The sequence below is a fragment of the Notolepis coatsorum genome (genome assembly GCF_963971535.1).
Source record: "Notolepis coatsorum genome assembly, chromosome: 17".
NCBI lineage: Eukaryota > Metazoa > Chordata > Actinopteri > Aulopiformes > Paralepididae > Notolepis > Notolepis coatsorum.
In genome coordinates, this window is record NC_140181.1 from 27,218,319 (window position 1) to 27,235,354 (window position 17,036).

General features: G+C 43.3%; 1 protein-coding gene across 1 annotated transcript in view; it reads right to left on the reverse strand.

Moving 5' to 3' along the window:
- LOC311243985 (plexin-A4-like) overlaps window positions 1–10,607 on the reverse strand; it is a gene marked incomplete at its 5' end in the record, with an annotated part of 191,190 nt that extends 180,583 nt beyond the window's left edge. The window contains 1 exon segment of the mRNA XM_084333393.1: window positions 10,602–10,607. Coding sequence (XP_084189519.1) covers window positions 10,602–10,607 — 6 coding nt within the window.
- Window positions 10,608–17,036: the final 6,429 nt, after the last annotated feature.

A 17,036-nucleotide genomic window follows, 5' to 3' on the forward strand; every position in this document is an offset into this window, starting at 1 on the left:
CAGTGATCCAAGTGTAAACAAATTGGTAGCCCAACACCAAAATCAAACAAACAAAGACAAAACATTATGGACATGTTTTTATTCTCAAGTTGATTGAATGAGCTCTTCATACAAGGACTAGCATGTAAAAAGGTTTTTAATTGTATTTGCTGTATATTATGGATATAAAAGGTTTGTTTGTGTCGAAGGGTAACAGGGAAAAGGGGACAGAAACATTAATCAAATAGAAAACATACAGATGATACATACATCACAGAGGTAAAACACACATCAAACAAACAACCAAATACATGTCAGTTGTAAAAGGCTGGGTGACAGTTACAGGTGTGTGTAAAAACTCTGCGATAGAGTCTTTAAAAGTAGTTTGTCCATAATTTGTCCATTTTCAAAGTCATTTGCATCTCGTTCCAACTGCTGGGAGCAGCAAATTGGAAGGAGGGTTGACCGTTGAGGAAGTGTGGGAACATCTAGCGAGATATGGTGAGCAGCTCTGGTGTTACAGGGAGTAGATGACTATTTTAGCAGGTGTATCAAATAAGGAGGGGTCAGACCAATGAGGGTTTTGTAAATGAGTGTAAGCCAATTCATCTCTCGTCGAGAGTGTAACGATGGCCAATTTACAGACGTGTCAATTAAATTTTTTCTTAAAACCTAGTAAAGATTAAATGTGAAAGAGGATGCAGGTTTTACTTTCCGCCTCGACTACTCCAACGCACTGCTCGCTGGCCTCCCGGCCACTGCCACCAAGCCTCTTCAACTCATTCAGAACGCAGTGGCCCGCCTGATCTCAAACCTACCGAAGTCGGCCCATGTCACCCCACTTCTTAGGGACCTGCACTGGCTCCCCATTGCTGCACGTATCCGCTTCAAGGCCATCGACCTGGCATACCGTGCAGCAAAGGGAACCGCTCCTGCCTACCTCCGGTCAATGGTCTCTAACTACACACCCTCAAGACCCCTACGCTCTGCATCTTCTGGCCGCCTCAGACCTACTCCTATCCAAGCCCCGGGAGGGTCATCAAAGAGATGCCGCCTATTCTCAGTCCTTGCCCCACAATGGTGGAATGAACTACCCACCCCAGTTAGGACAGCCGAAACCCGTCCAATCTTCCGCCGTCGACTTAAAGGGGAACTATTTTACTATTTCTTTCACTATTTGGGCACTTTTACACAATTCCTGTGAGTCTATGGAACACCTCTGTAATATATATATTTTTTTTATTCATTGTTTTGTATTTCTAATCAAGTCCTCAAAAACAGCATTTTTCTACCTCAAGATCTCGAGCTGTTTTGAGCCTGGGCTGCAGGGCGGCTCCTAAACCACTGCGGAGCGTCGTCTTCGCCTGAACATTAACATGCAGCAGTGACTATATGACATCACATATAGGCACATTTTCAAACGACTCAGTTCAGTGAGGGTGAATATTGTGAGAGGAGAATTGGAAGAATGCGCCAATATGAGAATTTTGAGACATAGATCATATTAATATAAGTTCACATAGCTAGGAAACAATGCTAAACACTCAAAAAGGCCATTTATAAGATAGTTCCCCTTTAAGACGCACTTCTTCAACCATTATCTGAAATAATAATATAAATATATATTTTTTTAATACAAATAAAAATAAAAATAAATAATCTAACCCTAACTAACCTTACTGTCATGCACTTGTCCTAATAAACTAACCTACACTGTAACACGCAACACTTTGATGAACATTGTTACTCAGCTAATAGAGTTGTACCCTTCCTGATGACTTGTCGTACAGAACTTGTAAGTCGCTTTGGATAAAAGCGTCAGCTAAATGACTAAATGTAAATGTAAATGTACTTTGCTCTTAAGATGTTTAGTTAATTTGATTAAAGATTGGGGGGAAACAAAACATGCCAGTGACATGAGATAACTTAAGTTACAATATCCTAAAATGAGTTTGCTGAGTCTAATTACATGACAAATGTATTTGCTAAACTGATATTTTTTGCAGTGAGAGAGGAGGAGTGAGGGAGGAATGTGGAGTGTGTGTGTGTGTGTGTGTGTGTGTGTGTGTGTGTGTGTGTGTGTGTGTGTGTGTGTGTGTGTGTGTGTGTGTGTGTGTGTGTGTGTGTGTGTGTGTGTGTGTGTGTGTGTGTGTGTGTGTGTGTGTGTGTGTGTGTGTGTGTGTGTGTGTGTGTGTGTGTCTTGGGACTGTGTGTGTGTGTGTGTGTGCCTGTGTGTGTGTGTGTGTCTTGGGACTGTGTGTGTGTGTGTGTGTGTCTTGGGACTGTGTGTGTGTGTGCCTGCGTGTGCCTGCGTGTGTGTGTCTTGGGACTGTGTGTGTGTGTGTGTGTGTGTGTGTGTGTGTGCCTGCGTGTGTGTGTGTGTGTGTGTCTTGGGACTGTGTGTGTGAGGGTTAACGGATGGAAGAGGCGAGAAAAACATGCCTCCAATATCAGCCGTCAATCGGGGGCCAGAATTGGACAAGAGGAATAATGTGAAATAGGCAGCGAAGGAAATCAGCAGAGAAGATTGTATTCTCCTGTGTAATATTTAGCTAAGGGCCTAGCGAGCAGCTGCAGCAGACAGGTGGAATACCAAAGCCAATGCATTTTATCCACAGGAAAATGTGCTATAGAATCTAAATGCTCTTGACAATAGCCAATACTCCAAAGCCAAATGGGGCTCGCAGGCAGTTTTGATTCCATTCCAGATCCTGATTGGTTCCTCTCCAGAGCCGTCGGTCTGGTGTCGGGTCACAGTCTTGGTTTCCGTAATAACCTCAAGCTGGCGCAGGTTACTTTCTGATGATCTCAATTTCTTATTTTAAAGCTGCACCACGGAGGAAAGAAATACCTCTACAATAACTAGTTACAAATGCTTGAATATTGTTTATAATCTCGACACAAATCCAAACAAAATCACCCTTTGAAACAAAGTGAAGCATCATTCCTTGTAGAGGAGGCTTCTTTGAAACAAAGTGAAGCAACATTGCTTGTAGAGGAGGCTTCTTTGAAACAAAGTGAAGCAACATTGCTTGTAGAGGAGGCTTCTTTGAAACAAAGTGAAGCAACATTGCTTGTAGAGGAGGCTTCTTTGAAACAAAGTGAAGCAACATTGCTTGTAGAGGAGGCTTCTTTGAAACAAAGTGAAGCAACATTGCTTGTAGAGGAGGCTTCTTTGAAACAAAGTGAAGCAACATTGCTTGTAGAGGAGGCTTCTTTGAAACAAAGTGAAGCAACATTGCTCTTTGAAGAAGTTTCTTTGTATGGTAACGGTGGTGGGAGGGTAGTAACACCACAGCCAATCAGATTCAAACAGTGCTCCAGCGATCCACGTTTTTAAATTGTTTCCCCCTAACCCAATGCAGCTTTAGAAATAATAATAATAATTTTAGAAACACAAGCATGAAATATTTGATCAGCTGTGAGATATTTGGCCTCCTCCCTCAACTGCTGTCTTGGTGTGCGCGTTAACCAATTTAACCACAATCTAGTGGTTCTCAATCTCCTCCGTGCCAAGGACCCCCAGATTGATACACAGTAGGCAGTGGACCCCCGTTTGATAACAGTTGAATAGTCACTCATACAGTATTGTTCTCTCATTGGGCTAACTTAGATAACATAGAGTGAAGTAACTTAGAGTGAAGTAACTTAGAGTGAAGTAACTTAGAGTAAAGTAACTTTGAAATAAATTGTGAAATGATGGGGGTCCCCCCGGAACCCCACAAGGACTCCTGGGGTTCCCCACATCCTGAGAACCACTGATTTAGTACACACTTCCATTGATGAAAGATACAGTATACAACAGACTTTCACAACAGCCATTATTTTTCGTGATTGGCCACGTTCACCTTGCAAGCAAATTCACCCCCAAAACAGAAGTAGTGGGAAGAGGTCAAGACAGCCAGCTGTGATAATTTATCTTTACAGACACGTCTTTGAGCTCCCTGCTTCTCAGTGGCTCCATACAGTGTGTGAGCGTCACCTCTTGGCCTCGCTAAAAGCCCTGTTTGTCTGCCTGTGGCTTGGCTACAGCGGTGCCATTGATCTCAAGTGTCAAGTTTCAAGTTTCTTTATTAGTTGTCATACAAAAATACACAATACTTTTATATGAAATGCTTTTTTCTGTTTTGCTCCTGACAGTGTGCTAGATACAAATTGATAAAGTAGAAAGTCAAAAGTACTGTACGTAAACAAGTGTAAACAAAAGTGTTCAATATACATATACAATATACAATACAGAGTAGAAAAAAATTTGTAACTGAGTTACAATACAACATACAGTACAATGCAGAAATGGGATGAGGTACATAGGGTAAGGTGCAATGAGGTATGAGTTGTAGTGCAAATCTCTTTACCAATAAATATAAAGTGTGTTAAAGTGTCTAAAGTGGGTAAAGTGGGTGCTGCAGTGAGTTGTTTATTTAAAGTGAGTGTGTACGTGTGGATGTGTGTGCTGTGAGTGTATTTGATGGTTTGTTACATAGTGTTATTGTCGTTGAGCATCCTGATGGCCTGGGGATAGAAGCTCCTTCTGAGTCTCTCTGTGCTTGCCATGTGCTCGGCTGAACGGGCCACTCTCTGTAGTCTGCTACGGTCTTGTGCGGTGCTATTCCCAAACCAGGAGATGATATTGCCAGTCAGGATGCTCTCTATTGTGCATGAGTAGATGTTTTTAAGGATCTTCTGACTCACTTTGAACTTCCTTAGGCGCCTAAGGAAGTAGAGGCCTTGCCGTGCCTTCTTGACTACACTGTCAATGTGTGTGGTCCATGTCAAGGGAGAGGCAGTTCTCCTGACACCACCGCGCCAGATCCTCTACCTCTTCCAGGTAGGCACTCTCATCATTTGCAGAGATCAGGCCCACCACTACTGTGTCGTCAGCAAATTTGATGATTGTGTTGATGTTCCGCTGTGCCACACAGTCGTGTGTGTACAGCGAGTAGAGGAGGGGACTCAGAACACAGCCCTGGGGGGCCACTATGTTGAGGGTAATGGATGAGGAGGTGCAGTTACTTGCTCTCACCACCGGGGGTCTCCCCGTCAGGAAGTCCAAGCCCCACTGGCAGAGGTCATAGTTCAAGCCCAGGTCCCTGAGCTTGGCTATGAGTTTGGAGGGGACTATGGTATTGAATGCTGAGCTGTAGTCGATGAATAGCATTCTCACATAGTTCCCCTGCCTCTTGTCCAGGTGTGATGCTGCTGTGTGCAGCACATGGGCTATGGCGTCCTCCGTGGACCTGTTGGGGCGATATGCAAATTGCAGCAGGTCCAGGTTGATGGGGAGGGAGGAACATATGTAGCCCTTCACAAGCTTCTCAATGCACTTCATGGCTATGGAGGTGAGAGGTACAGGGCGGTAGTCATTGAGGCAATCGGGCGTGGATTTTTTGGGTACAGGGATAATGGTGGACTTCTTCAGACAGGTGGGGATGACAGCCTGTTCTAAGGACAGGTTAAATATGTCAGTGAATACTGGGGCCAATTGGTCGGCACAGACTTTTAGGACGCGGCCAGGGATACCGTCCGGTCCTGCTGCCTTCCTGATATTCACTTTTTTTTTTTTATCCACTTTTTCTCCTTATTTTTCTATTTTCCTCCCACCCCAATTTCGCCTTGCCAATTCTCCCTTCAATTCTCCCCTCCCCTGTCTCGAACGTTGCTAGACTATGCCTCCCACTGGTCGGCTGCAGTGAGGACGAAGCCTTGCATCCAGGCACGGAACTTTGTTCCTAGCGGTGGGGGGGACATATTAGGGGGCGTGGTCAGTGACGTCGAAGGGGGGGGGGGGGGTAGGGGGGGGCGCCCCCCCTTCCAATTTATTTTTTTCTAATACCAGGTGTGCAATACGCATTTTCCCAGGCGGTGGCGCCTCTTGTAAGAAGTGGTCATCGTGGAGCCAGGGCTTGTCCAGCTGCACGTCCGCTAATTTAATATAATGATACTAGTGAATTTTTTTTAACTCTGTCAAAATAAACTAGCTGCATAGGCATAATAAACTGTAAGCGACATATACATGTTTGCACTGTCTTTTTTCTATTATAAAGTGCCTCTCGAGACTCGGGTCCATAACACATAACAGATCAGTCATTTGATTGTAATGCAGGTGCTCGCATTATAAATCGAATGTATGCGAGACAAACAATGTAATCGTTTTGATGCATACATCTCTGCCCAGCCTACCCCACCTGTTGCTGTTGCGCCCCCGCACAGAGAGACCCATATCCCCGCACCAGAACGCTACGACGGGGACGTCTCTAAATGTCATGCCTTTATTTTAATATTTAATTATTTAATATTCACTAGTATTCGGACAACAGCCGCACACTTAAAGTGATACATCTAAAATCGCTTACCTTACCTGTCGGGGGTCCAGGACTCCTGCGTTAGAATGGGCGACAGGCAGCTCTCCACATTCCCTCTGCAATTCGTTCCCTGCATACATCGCAAAAGGTATTCGACCACCCTCCCGGGGGCTCGGATAGTTCTTGTAACTGCCTCCGTGTTCAAGTTTAAGTTAAGTATGATGTCATAGACTATGTCAAATGTCATGACTCATAGTAGAATCGGCTGGCTTGTTCGCCATCCGCCAGGGAAACCGCAGATATATTCCTTTACTGCGAATTGAGAGCGTCCCAAAAATGATTCCAGGCCGCTATTTCTTTACCAACGGATTTCCAGTTCCGCGTTGACGCTTCCAACTGGTTCATGCGTCGGCTACACGCTGCTTTAATAACACTCCATTATCGAGACAGCGCCCCTATGTATGACTTTGAGGATCTGGCAATGAATTCCAAGAGTATGGTAAATCTGCAGTGCCGGCACTGTGTAGTAGTGACTAGCGAGTTGCAGCGGTTTGGGGGTAAAAACATGGGGGGGACAAATACTGCATTCTGAAATTATGCGGGGGACATTTTCCGGGGACCCCCCCGCAAATTACGCCCCTGCTTGCATCACGTGTCCCCTCCGGTACACGAGGAGGCAGGCGTTGCATCTTTTCACCTGTACAGCGCGATCTCTCAGTGGCGAGGAGTAACGCGTGGGAGGTTCACGCTGCCCCTGTTACTTCCTGATTCTGCTGTACAGGCGCACCAACCGACCTGTAGTAGTCGCTGTCCACAACGTCCAATCCCAAACCCACCAGCTTTCCCACCCCTAACACTGCCAATTGTGTTAGTATGAACGAACAGCCAAGCTGGTAGCAACGCCGAGAGCCGGGCTCAAACCCAGCATCTCCTGCGTTAGTAGCGAGCGCCTTGCCCACTGCGCCACTTAGCCACCCTTGATATTCACTTTCTTAAAGGTCCTCCTCATGTTCTGTTATCCTGAACACTGAGTCTCCATTGGCAGTGCCCCCCCCCCCTCTATTGCAGTGGTTTGTAGGCTGGTGTTGTTATTCACAGCCTCAAACCTCGCATAGAAGGTATTGAGATAATTTGCCAACGAGATGTCACTGTTCAGCTTGAGGGAGGTGCCTTTGTAATCTGTCATCGTTCTGAGGCCCTGCCACATACCTCTGCAATCAGCCTGTTCAAACTGAAGTTCAACCTTATCCCTGTAGCGCCGTTTTGCCTTTATTACTGTCCTCCTTACATTATATCTCGCTGCCTTGTGTTCATACATGTTGCCTGTCACAAGCCCGGCATTATAAGCTGAGGTGCGCGCTTTCATAGCCTCACGGACGGATTTGTCTACCCAGGGCTTTTGGTTTGGGTAAACTCTAATTGTGGTAGAGGGGATTGTTTCTTCTACCAGACTACAAACAAAGTCCAGCACTGTTTCAGTGTAGTCATTAATATTGTCTGTGTTATCGCAGAACACGTCCCAGTCTGTGCACTCGAGTGCAGCTTGGAGCGTTTCCTCTCATCCCACAGACCAACGCTTCACCTCTCGCGTTACTACAGGAACGCGATTGAGACTTTGTTTATACTCTGGTAAAAGAAAGGTGGCGTCATGATCTGATTTGCCGAATGCGCTAACAGCCTGAGACTTGTACCCGTTCTTAAATTGCGAGTAGCAATGGTCTAATATGTTCTCGCCTCTGGTGGGACAAGTCACATGCTGATAGAAATTCAGCAAAACTTTTTTAAGATTGGTGCTGTTGAAATCGGCCGCAACCACAATAGCAGCGTCAACATTAGCTGTTTGGAGTATGTTTACCTCGTCGTGAAGCTTAGAAAGCGCTTCTCCGGTGTTTGCGTGGGGGGGGAATATACACTCCGATCAGAATGGCCGACGTTTAATTCTCTCGGGAGAAACAATGGTCGACACTTGATGGATATATACTCCAGGTTTGGGGAGCATGTTTTGAAAGTTCCTTCACGTTGCCTGGATCACACCAATTGTCATTCAACATGAAGGCTATTCCACCTCCCCTCTTTTTGCCGGAATCTTCCTCCGTACGGTCTTTGCGGTGGATGAAAAAGTGATCAGCCGGTTGAATGGCGCGTTTTGGGACGTCCGGCGTCAACCACGTCTCGGTGAAGCAGAGAACATTGCAGTCCCTAATGTCTCTTTGGAATTGAATCCTTGCTCTGATGTCGTCCACTTTGTTTTCGATTGATTGAACATTGGCCAACAATATGCTGGGCAATGGCATTTTGTTTCTCCTGGATCGCAGCCTGTCTCGGACGCCGGCTCTCTTTCCTCGCCGTCTTCCCCCCTTCTTGCGCGGGCCGTTTTAGTTTCTACCCAAAATCTCGGCAGGCCATTTTTGTTCCTCGGCGCAGCCGATCCAGAAAGCAATCCAGTTGGTAAGTGTAACTTAATCCAATGTCTATGAGTGACTGACGGTCATATACATTAGATGCACCAACAGTTGGTACATCAAGAGGCTGCCGGACAGTGCAGCGCCATTTTGTCCAGATGTCTAATCTAATCTCCCTCAGTCTAATGTCACTGTGCTTAATAGGGGTCCAGCACTGCATTCACAACAGCCTTGGTGCCACGACAGGACCAAACAGGCTAGTAGGGGCTTATTAGGGGCGTCCGTTTAAAAAGAAATTATTCATGAAAATGTCCGGGTTTCATCGTTTTTCACGGACCGTTATACATGTACTTAAATTGACTGGCGCATTGCACAGAATACTACGGTACTCTGTTGTGTGTGTGACGTAATCCCTGAGAAGCTTTGTGGGTGGCTCTACTATGCTCACTCACACACAACAGAGGAAGCGGACAGATCAGACTGCAGCTCACACTCACAATGCTAAAGCGCAAATGTAAGTTTACAGATGAACTTCAAAATTCCAAATGTCCCGGTCGGAACAAATGGGAGGCGGAGTGCACTGTGTGCAAAGTGTGCACATACATGTCTGTGTCTAATAAAAAATGGTGAACGGATTAACAATCAGTGTTGGGCAAGTTACTTTTAAAAAGGAACTAGTTACAGTTAACTAGTTACTAGTTACTTCTTCCAAAAAGTTACTAAATTACTCAGTTACAAATTATAAAAGTAACTAATTACTTCAGAAAGTAACTATTGCGTTACTTTCAAGTATTTTTTTTACATAAACTACATACACAAATCTAAACTATTGTTGCTGTGGGACAAAGTGAGACTAGCCTCCAATCAAATGTCATGTATGTAGATATTATAATTACTATGTTTATATAGTGGATCATACAAATACAAACACAATAGATGTTTTGGGGCGAGGAGAGGCGAGCAGCATGCTGCTGGTGGAAGATTCACTTCCTCCTCCCTCCTCCACCTCACACTGGTGTCAACCGTGTCACACAGCTGAACCACGGATCCCTTTGATTGGTGCTGCCCCCCTCGGCTCATCGCTGAGCTCGCTCTGTGTGGGAGGGGCTGGTGCTTCAGTAGACAGCGCTTGTCTGTTCAGAATCTACCGGCAAAACGTGTACTGTACCCCTGCTGGAGATATTACTAATAACCAGTGCTTACTAACGTTAGCGGCTCGGCTATTTCTGACCGAATGAGTCAATCATTTGTATATATAAGGACATTATCTTATTCACAAGAACTTTGTGCAGGTTTCCCACGCTGGACTATGGGGTCAAAAACGTCTATAAATATGAAAAATATGCCGTTTTCTGCAGGTTTTTTTCCATAAAAAGGCAGTTACTATCAAACAAACCTGAATATAAGTGGTTAAAATTCGGAAATATTTGTAATCTTTTATAGATATCTTGAGGTTCTTAGTGGTAATCGTGGGGAAGAAAATGTTTAAAAAATATTAAAAATTTAAAGTTATATGACCTTGAACTTGATGCACACTTTTGTGCTCTAAGCCTCATGAGATCATCAGGCGCTAGCCGTGCACAAGGGTTCACAAGTAGATTTCTTGAACTGATTTTAATGAAGCTTTGTCCAATCTCCATCCAAACCGTAAAATCTGTACAACATACAAATGCATACAAATGATACCATTAACATTGAAAGTCCATTAAAACCGTGGTTAGAACATCAACTCTCACATATACCAAATGATCATCCATAACAATCAATACCTTATTGGCTGTGTGCCAGTATAAGAGAACATCGATGCGTTATGGTGTTATGTCTTTTATCCTTATCTTGGTAGATTGTCTTGTTAGGTTGTCTTGGTGGATTGTCTTTTATTTGTTAGGATTGACAGGAAAGTCAATAATCCACCCACCGTCATGTCGGAACTCAAGAGAAGGAAGGCGGAAACAGGTCACCGGATACCAAGTTGACCAAGTCTCGTGAGACTAAAATAATTGCACAAACAAATAGAAATCGTGCGCCACTCATATATCTTATATAAACCCATAAGAAATACAATGAAATACAATTGTGTGTATTATTATTAATATGCGAAAAATTTATATAAACTATATTAACTAACTGTTAACCATAGCTGCAGTTACAGTTACAATATAAATACGAACTGGATAGTTGATGATAAACATTTAATTTCATTATCTGAAATATTATAAAATCATTAAGTCTGCTATAAGCCATTATCCCTTTGTGTGTGATTATTATTGTCTCACAGTAGTGTGTATATACATTGTGTGTGTGTGTGTTTTTAGCTAAAGTGTACTGTGCAAAAGTCTTAGGCACCCAATAGTTTTTATATAAATTGTCTTACAGTAGATTATTTTATTTTTAATAATAATATAAGATGCATATTAGGAATACAACCAAATCCTCTGTCATACCATACAATTGTATCATTATTTTGCATCGTTTTGAATCGCATCGTATCGCCCCGAATCGCATTATGTTGAATCAAATCGTATCGAATCATATCATATGTCAACAGGGGTGAATCGTATCGCATCGCATCGCCCGGTGCTTCAAATGTATCGTTAATGTATCGTATCGTTGGCACCGTATCGAGATGCGCATCGCATCGGCCTCAGTGATGGAGATGCACATCCCTACTGTATAGTACCCTGCGCTGCAACAACTAACAGAAGAGTGAACAAAAAACGCTCATGGACCCCCGGTCTGTCGTTGACTGCTCGCTTGTGTTATTCGTTGGATTAGTTTTGGATTATTTGGGCTCGCCAAACCAACTATCAAAACATGCACCGCGGTCTCACGTTGACTGAACTGTCGCTGTGTGTCAGACCCTGTATGCTTTCAAACACCCGCCCACCTCTACCTCTGAATCTGATTGGCTTACCATGACATTTTACTCAACCTCAGCCAATCGCGCACTGTCCACTAACCAAGGAAAAAAAGTATTGCTTCTCAGCGCAGAGATCTGTCTGATGAAAAAAACAGATTCAATCATAGTAACACGCCGCATTTTTTGGCAGTAACGGTAACGGCCGTTATTCCCATCACTGTTAACAATACAAACAAATAAAAATTTTAAACGTAATATAAAAAGAAAAGTGACGATAAAGTTGTTTAATTGACGGGAGAAAAGTTGCTAAAGTCTATGTATTGTGATGGGACCTGAAGAAGTCTACACATGGTAGAAGTAACCGGATATGCCGCCCGCACATTTGTGCAAGTGGAGAATAGGCCCTGCTGTGAAAAAGAGTCTATTGATTTCCCCAGTATAGAGTCACTGGCCTCCAATCCACGATGAGACCTCTACCCTGCATTCTCAATGGGATAGCAGCTGCAGCTGGCCTGGGCAGAGTGTAGACCAGGGACTTCAACTGTACAAAGTGAGATACTAAGGCAAGCTGTTCCTATACAGATTAGTGTGTCTGTGTGTGTGTGTGTATACAGTATATACAGTATATATATATTTATTAGTTAGTAGTAATTAGTACCTTAATTTAAGGTAGGGGAGTGGGTCTGAGGCAGCTAGAAGATGCAGAGTGTAGGGATCTTGAGGGTGTGTAGTCAATAGGGATGAGTCTGAATTTGAATATGAATTTGGGAAAGCACAGATAATAATAATAATAATGGCTTGAATTTATATAGCGCCTTTCACGTACCCAAGGCGCTTTACAATAAAAAGGGTGAGGGGGGAGGATAACGGTGACCTAAACTAAGAAACAAAATACAAAAACAGAACAGAGCAAACAGAACAGAACAAAAAACAGAACAAAACAAAATAGAACAAACAGAATGAATAGGATGCTCAGGAGCATCAGAGACCAGAGGCCTGAGTGAAGAGGTAGATCATCAGCAGGTTTTTAAAGTGGACAAGAGAGTTAGCATTTGGGATGTCCATGGGGAGGGAGTTCCAAAGGGTGGCGGCAGCGACACTAAAAGCCCCTGTCCCCGAAGGTCCGCAACCTGGCTTGTGGGATGGTAAGTAAGCCTGTGTCAGAGGAGCGGAGATTCCAGGAGGGGGTGTAGGTGTGCATAAGATAATGCGATGGACACAAATATCTTTATTACACAGATATTAATATTATTATTCTGGGAATATTTGTATGTTATGAGCTCCATTGATGCAGTGCTCTCCGCCTAGGTGCACCATCTGTTCCAGTCAAAAACAACCTGTAGGACTGCCGTCAAAACTACCTTTAGGACCTGTAGGACTGCTGTCAAAACTACCTTTAGGACCTATAGGACTGCCCCATTTCTTCATTTGGACCCATGGAAATACCAGTAATCATATTTTTATTGCGTCAAATGAGAGAAAGAAAAAGTTAGGCGTTTTCTCGAGTATCTCTGCTGCTCCATGAGAGCAAGGTCTCCCCTACATGTTCAAAAGGCTAGAGAAAGCTTTTCTTCATCATACGTTACGCATGTGAAATTAATTATATTTATTGCGTGTGCTGGAGACCTATTTCGGAACCAACCCGAGATGCACAGCGCTCCCCGCCTCTCATCTCTGTTACTACACTAAGAGCAGCCTTTACTTCAATCTGTTAAAAAGTTGTCACAGGTTGTCATGGGTTGTCCTGGTATTACAAATGCAGTTACTGGTAAATGGAGATACTGAATAAAAACGCTCATCCCAATGCTTTTGTTCTCCAGACACACACCGTTCCAAATAGTATTAAAAATATTTCCACGACTCCAAATAAAGAAAAGAACGAATAAGTATATTATAAGTATCTTCTGAAGGCAGACATGATGGTCTATCAGACACAAAATATTACGTGATTGGAACTGGGGCGGTATCTGCTCGTCCTCTCTCATTTATGGAAAATAGCCCACACATTTTATATTTAGGCTATTATGAATAATTCATTCGATGATAGACTTTAGAAACCAAATCTTGAACATGGGCCAATTTAAATGTGTAGACGAAACGTGAGCATTTTTTAAAGATTAGTTTCCGACGCTCATAAGTATCATGCTTAAACTTTTTCTGCTCTAGAAAGCTGATGTTTTCAGAACATCAAACAAATATTAGATTAGATTAAACTTTATTGCCAGAGAACAACACAATCATATGGGCAGCCTATTAGCATCAGCGAATTTAGACCACGTTTACTGGGGCACGTGCCCCAGTATTGATCAGTTGTGCCCCAGTAAAAATGTCGCCAGAAAAATAATAATTATTATTATTATAATTTGTTTTACTTTGCTTTGAAATAGAATAGAATAGAATATTTTGCACTGTCGCATTTATCTTGTTGAAATCCTCCAACAGGCTCTTTTTTGTAAGTTGACTGTTTTGCACACCCCTATGACAGCTAATACATGGTACATCCCATGGTGCTCAGCTGTCAGCAGTCAGCTGGCCTCCCGCAGTTCACAGGTAATCACACAGTGCTGAGGTTGCATCCTGTCATTATGGCAACCCCCGCTAAGAAAGTTAAAGCAAAGGAAATTCGGGCATTCCAGCCCTCGTGGACAGACGACTACGGGTGTGTGTGTCAGAAGGACCGTGCTGTGTGTACTTATGTTTAGAAAATGTAGTTTGCCGAACGTCAGGTGTGAAACGCCATTTTGAGACGAAGCATCAAAAAAGGTTCAAAGATCAGGCGGATCAGGCAGAATTGATTAAACGTGCCGTGGCCAGGGGAAGCAAGCCAGCACCCTCAAAGTGTTCACGACTGCTAAAAACCACGCAACTGAAGCAAGCTATCGCATTGCTCATTGCATTGCGAAATGTGGAAAGCCATTCACTGATGGCGAGTATATCAAGGAGGCTTTTCTCTGTAGCTCAGATGTTTTGTTTGAAGGCTTGCCAAACAAAGAGACAATCAGATCAAGGATAAAAGATATCCCCATGTCAGCTTGAAGTGTCGAGCGACGCATCAACGAAATGTCCGAAAATATCAGAGAACAGCAAACAGCTGCATAAAAGATGCTCCGGTGTGCAGCTTAACAAAACGGGTGCTAAATAGTACTAAAAGTGGTTATTTGGCTCGTAATCATCTACAGGCTGCATAAAAGATTATATAGAATAATAATAATAAAACAGGCAAAAAAGTTAATGTATACTACAGTATTACTGTTATGTAATACTGTTGTAAATATTTGTTTCAGTTTTTGATTGTTCAATGTCCCCCAGTTAAAGGGGGGGGGGGGGGGTCAACTTCAGACAGTTCATAAAACTTTTATTTTTATTTTTTACTAAAAAAATTATTTGAGCAAGGCAAATAACACTGCCAGAGTTAGGGGTTCCATTCCCTGTGTAGCTCAGCGGGTAGAGCAAGGCACTAACACCAGCAATGTTCTCAAAGGATGAATTATTAGAACTGATCGATACATCACTGTCCATTGGCAAAGTTGTTGTTTCTGCAAACACACAATTAATTTAATTTAATAAAAAACCTAATTATTATTTTTTTTAAAAGGACAGTATATACCTTTTGTCTGTCTTATATCCATTTTGTGATGGATCAAAGTTGCCGAGCCCTAACTGTAGTGTCCGTGTGTGTGTGTGTGTGTGCATTTGGTCAGAGCATGTAACTGCTAGCATACTTGTATTATAATGTCATACTGTATTTCTGCTTCCTTCCCTGCCTCCTTTTCTCTCTGTTTCCTCCTCACGTCTCTTTTATCAATTTCTCTATCTGTTTCTCTCTCTCCCTCTATACTTTTATCTGTTTGTCTCATTAATTCCCCTCTGTCACGCCTATCTCCCCTCTCATCTAAAACGCCACTTCGTCTCAGATTCATTTGCATGTCCTGTGCTCTCCTCTCTGCTTGATTTATAGTTTTTTTTTTTATTCAATCTCTGTTATTTCTTCTCACCTTGTTTTTCTTTGTTATAATTATTTCTCTCTCTCTCTCTCTCTCTCTCTCTCTCTCTCTCTCTCTCTCTCTCTCTCTCTCTCTCTCTCTCTCTCTCTCTCTGGTACTTCATTCCAAGTTTATTTTTTCAATTCTTCACTTCACTCTATTCAATCTGTTCCACTGTATTCCTCCTACTGTCACCTCTCCTCCCCCCTTCCCTCTTTTCTATTAATGTGTTCCTCCAAAACGCTCTCCTTTCTCCCTATTCTTTCATTCTCTCGCTCCTGTCCTCTGTCCTCTCTTTTCTGCTGTGGTCCTCTGTGATTCTCCTCCCCCTCCCTCCCTCCCTCCCTCCCTCCCTCCCTCCCTCCCTCCCTCCCTCCCTCCCTCCCTCCCTCCCTCCCTCCCCCTCTCTCTCTCTCTCTCTCTCTCTCTCTCTCTCTCCTCTCTCTCTCTCTCTCTCTCTCTCTCTCTCTCTCTCTCTCTCTCTTCTCTCTTCTCTGTTTATCTCCTCTTCATCCTCCTCTCTGTAACATGCAGACTGTCTCACAGTATGTGGTCGGTGCTGTTTTAGAGCCATTAGAATGACACAACTACTACCAGGACTCTACAGACACAGGACGGTTCCGCAGCCACGCACCAGCACTTTATCATAAGTCACGGCATCTAGATATTTATGTTTTCAGATGCACTTGTTGTATTCTCGGTGCTCCACTATTTGCTCTCATCTTCTCTGGGACGTTTTGATGCGTTTGGATTTGGCCACTCAAGTCGTACGACTGTGGTAGAACCCGTATGCGCTGGTCTGTTTTATGGACCGTGGGGGTTTGGTTTTTATGTCATGTTGTTGTGGAGGTTGAGCTTGATGTCCTCGTCTTAACTGCTGTTTTGTCATGAGTGAGCAGAGGCAGAAAGAAGTGAGTTGGTATAAAACAAAGTACTGAACCTCCTCTCTCCTCCTCATACCTCCTTATAATAAAGTACTGAACCTCCTCTCTCCTCATACCTCCTTATAATAAAGTACTGAACCTCCTCTCTCCTCCTCATACCTCCTTATAATAAAGTACTGAACCTCCTCTCTCCTCCTCATACCTCCTTATAATAAAGTACTGAACCTTTTCTCTCCTCCTCATACCTCCTTATAATAAAGTACTGGACCTCTTCTCTCCTCTTACCTCCTTATAATAAAGTACTGAACCTCCTATCTCCTCCTCATACCTCCTTATAATAAATTACTGAACCTCCTCTCTCCTCCTCATACCTCCTTATAATAAAGTACTGGACCTCTTCTCTCCTCTTACCTCCTTATAATAAAGTACTGAACCTCCTCTCTCCTCCTCTTACCTCCTTATAATAAAGTACTGAACCTCCTCTCTCCTCCTCATAATAAAGTACTGAACCTCCTCTCTCCTCCTCATACCTCCTTATAATAAAGTACTGAACCTCCTCTCTCCTCCTCATACCTCCTTATAATAAAGTACTGAACCTCCTCTCTCCTCCTCATACCTCATTATAA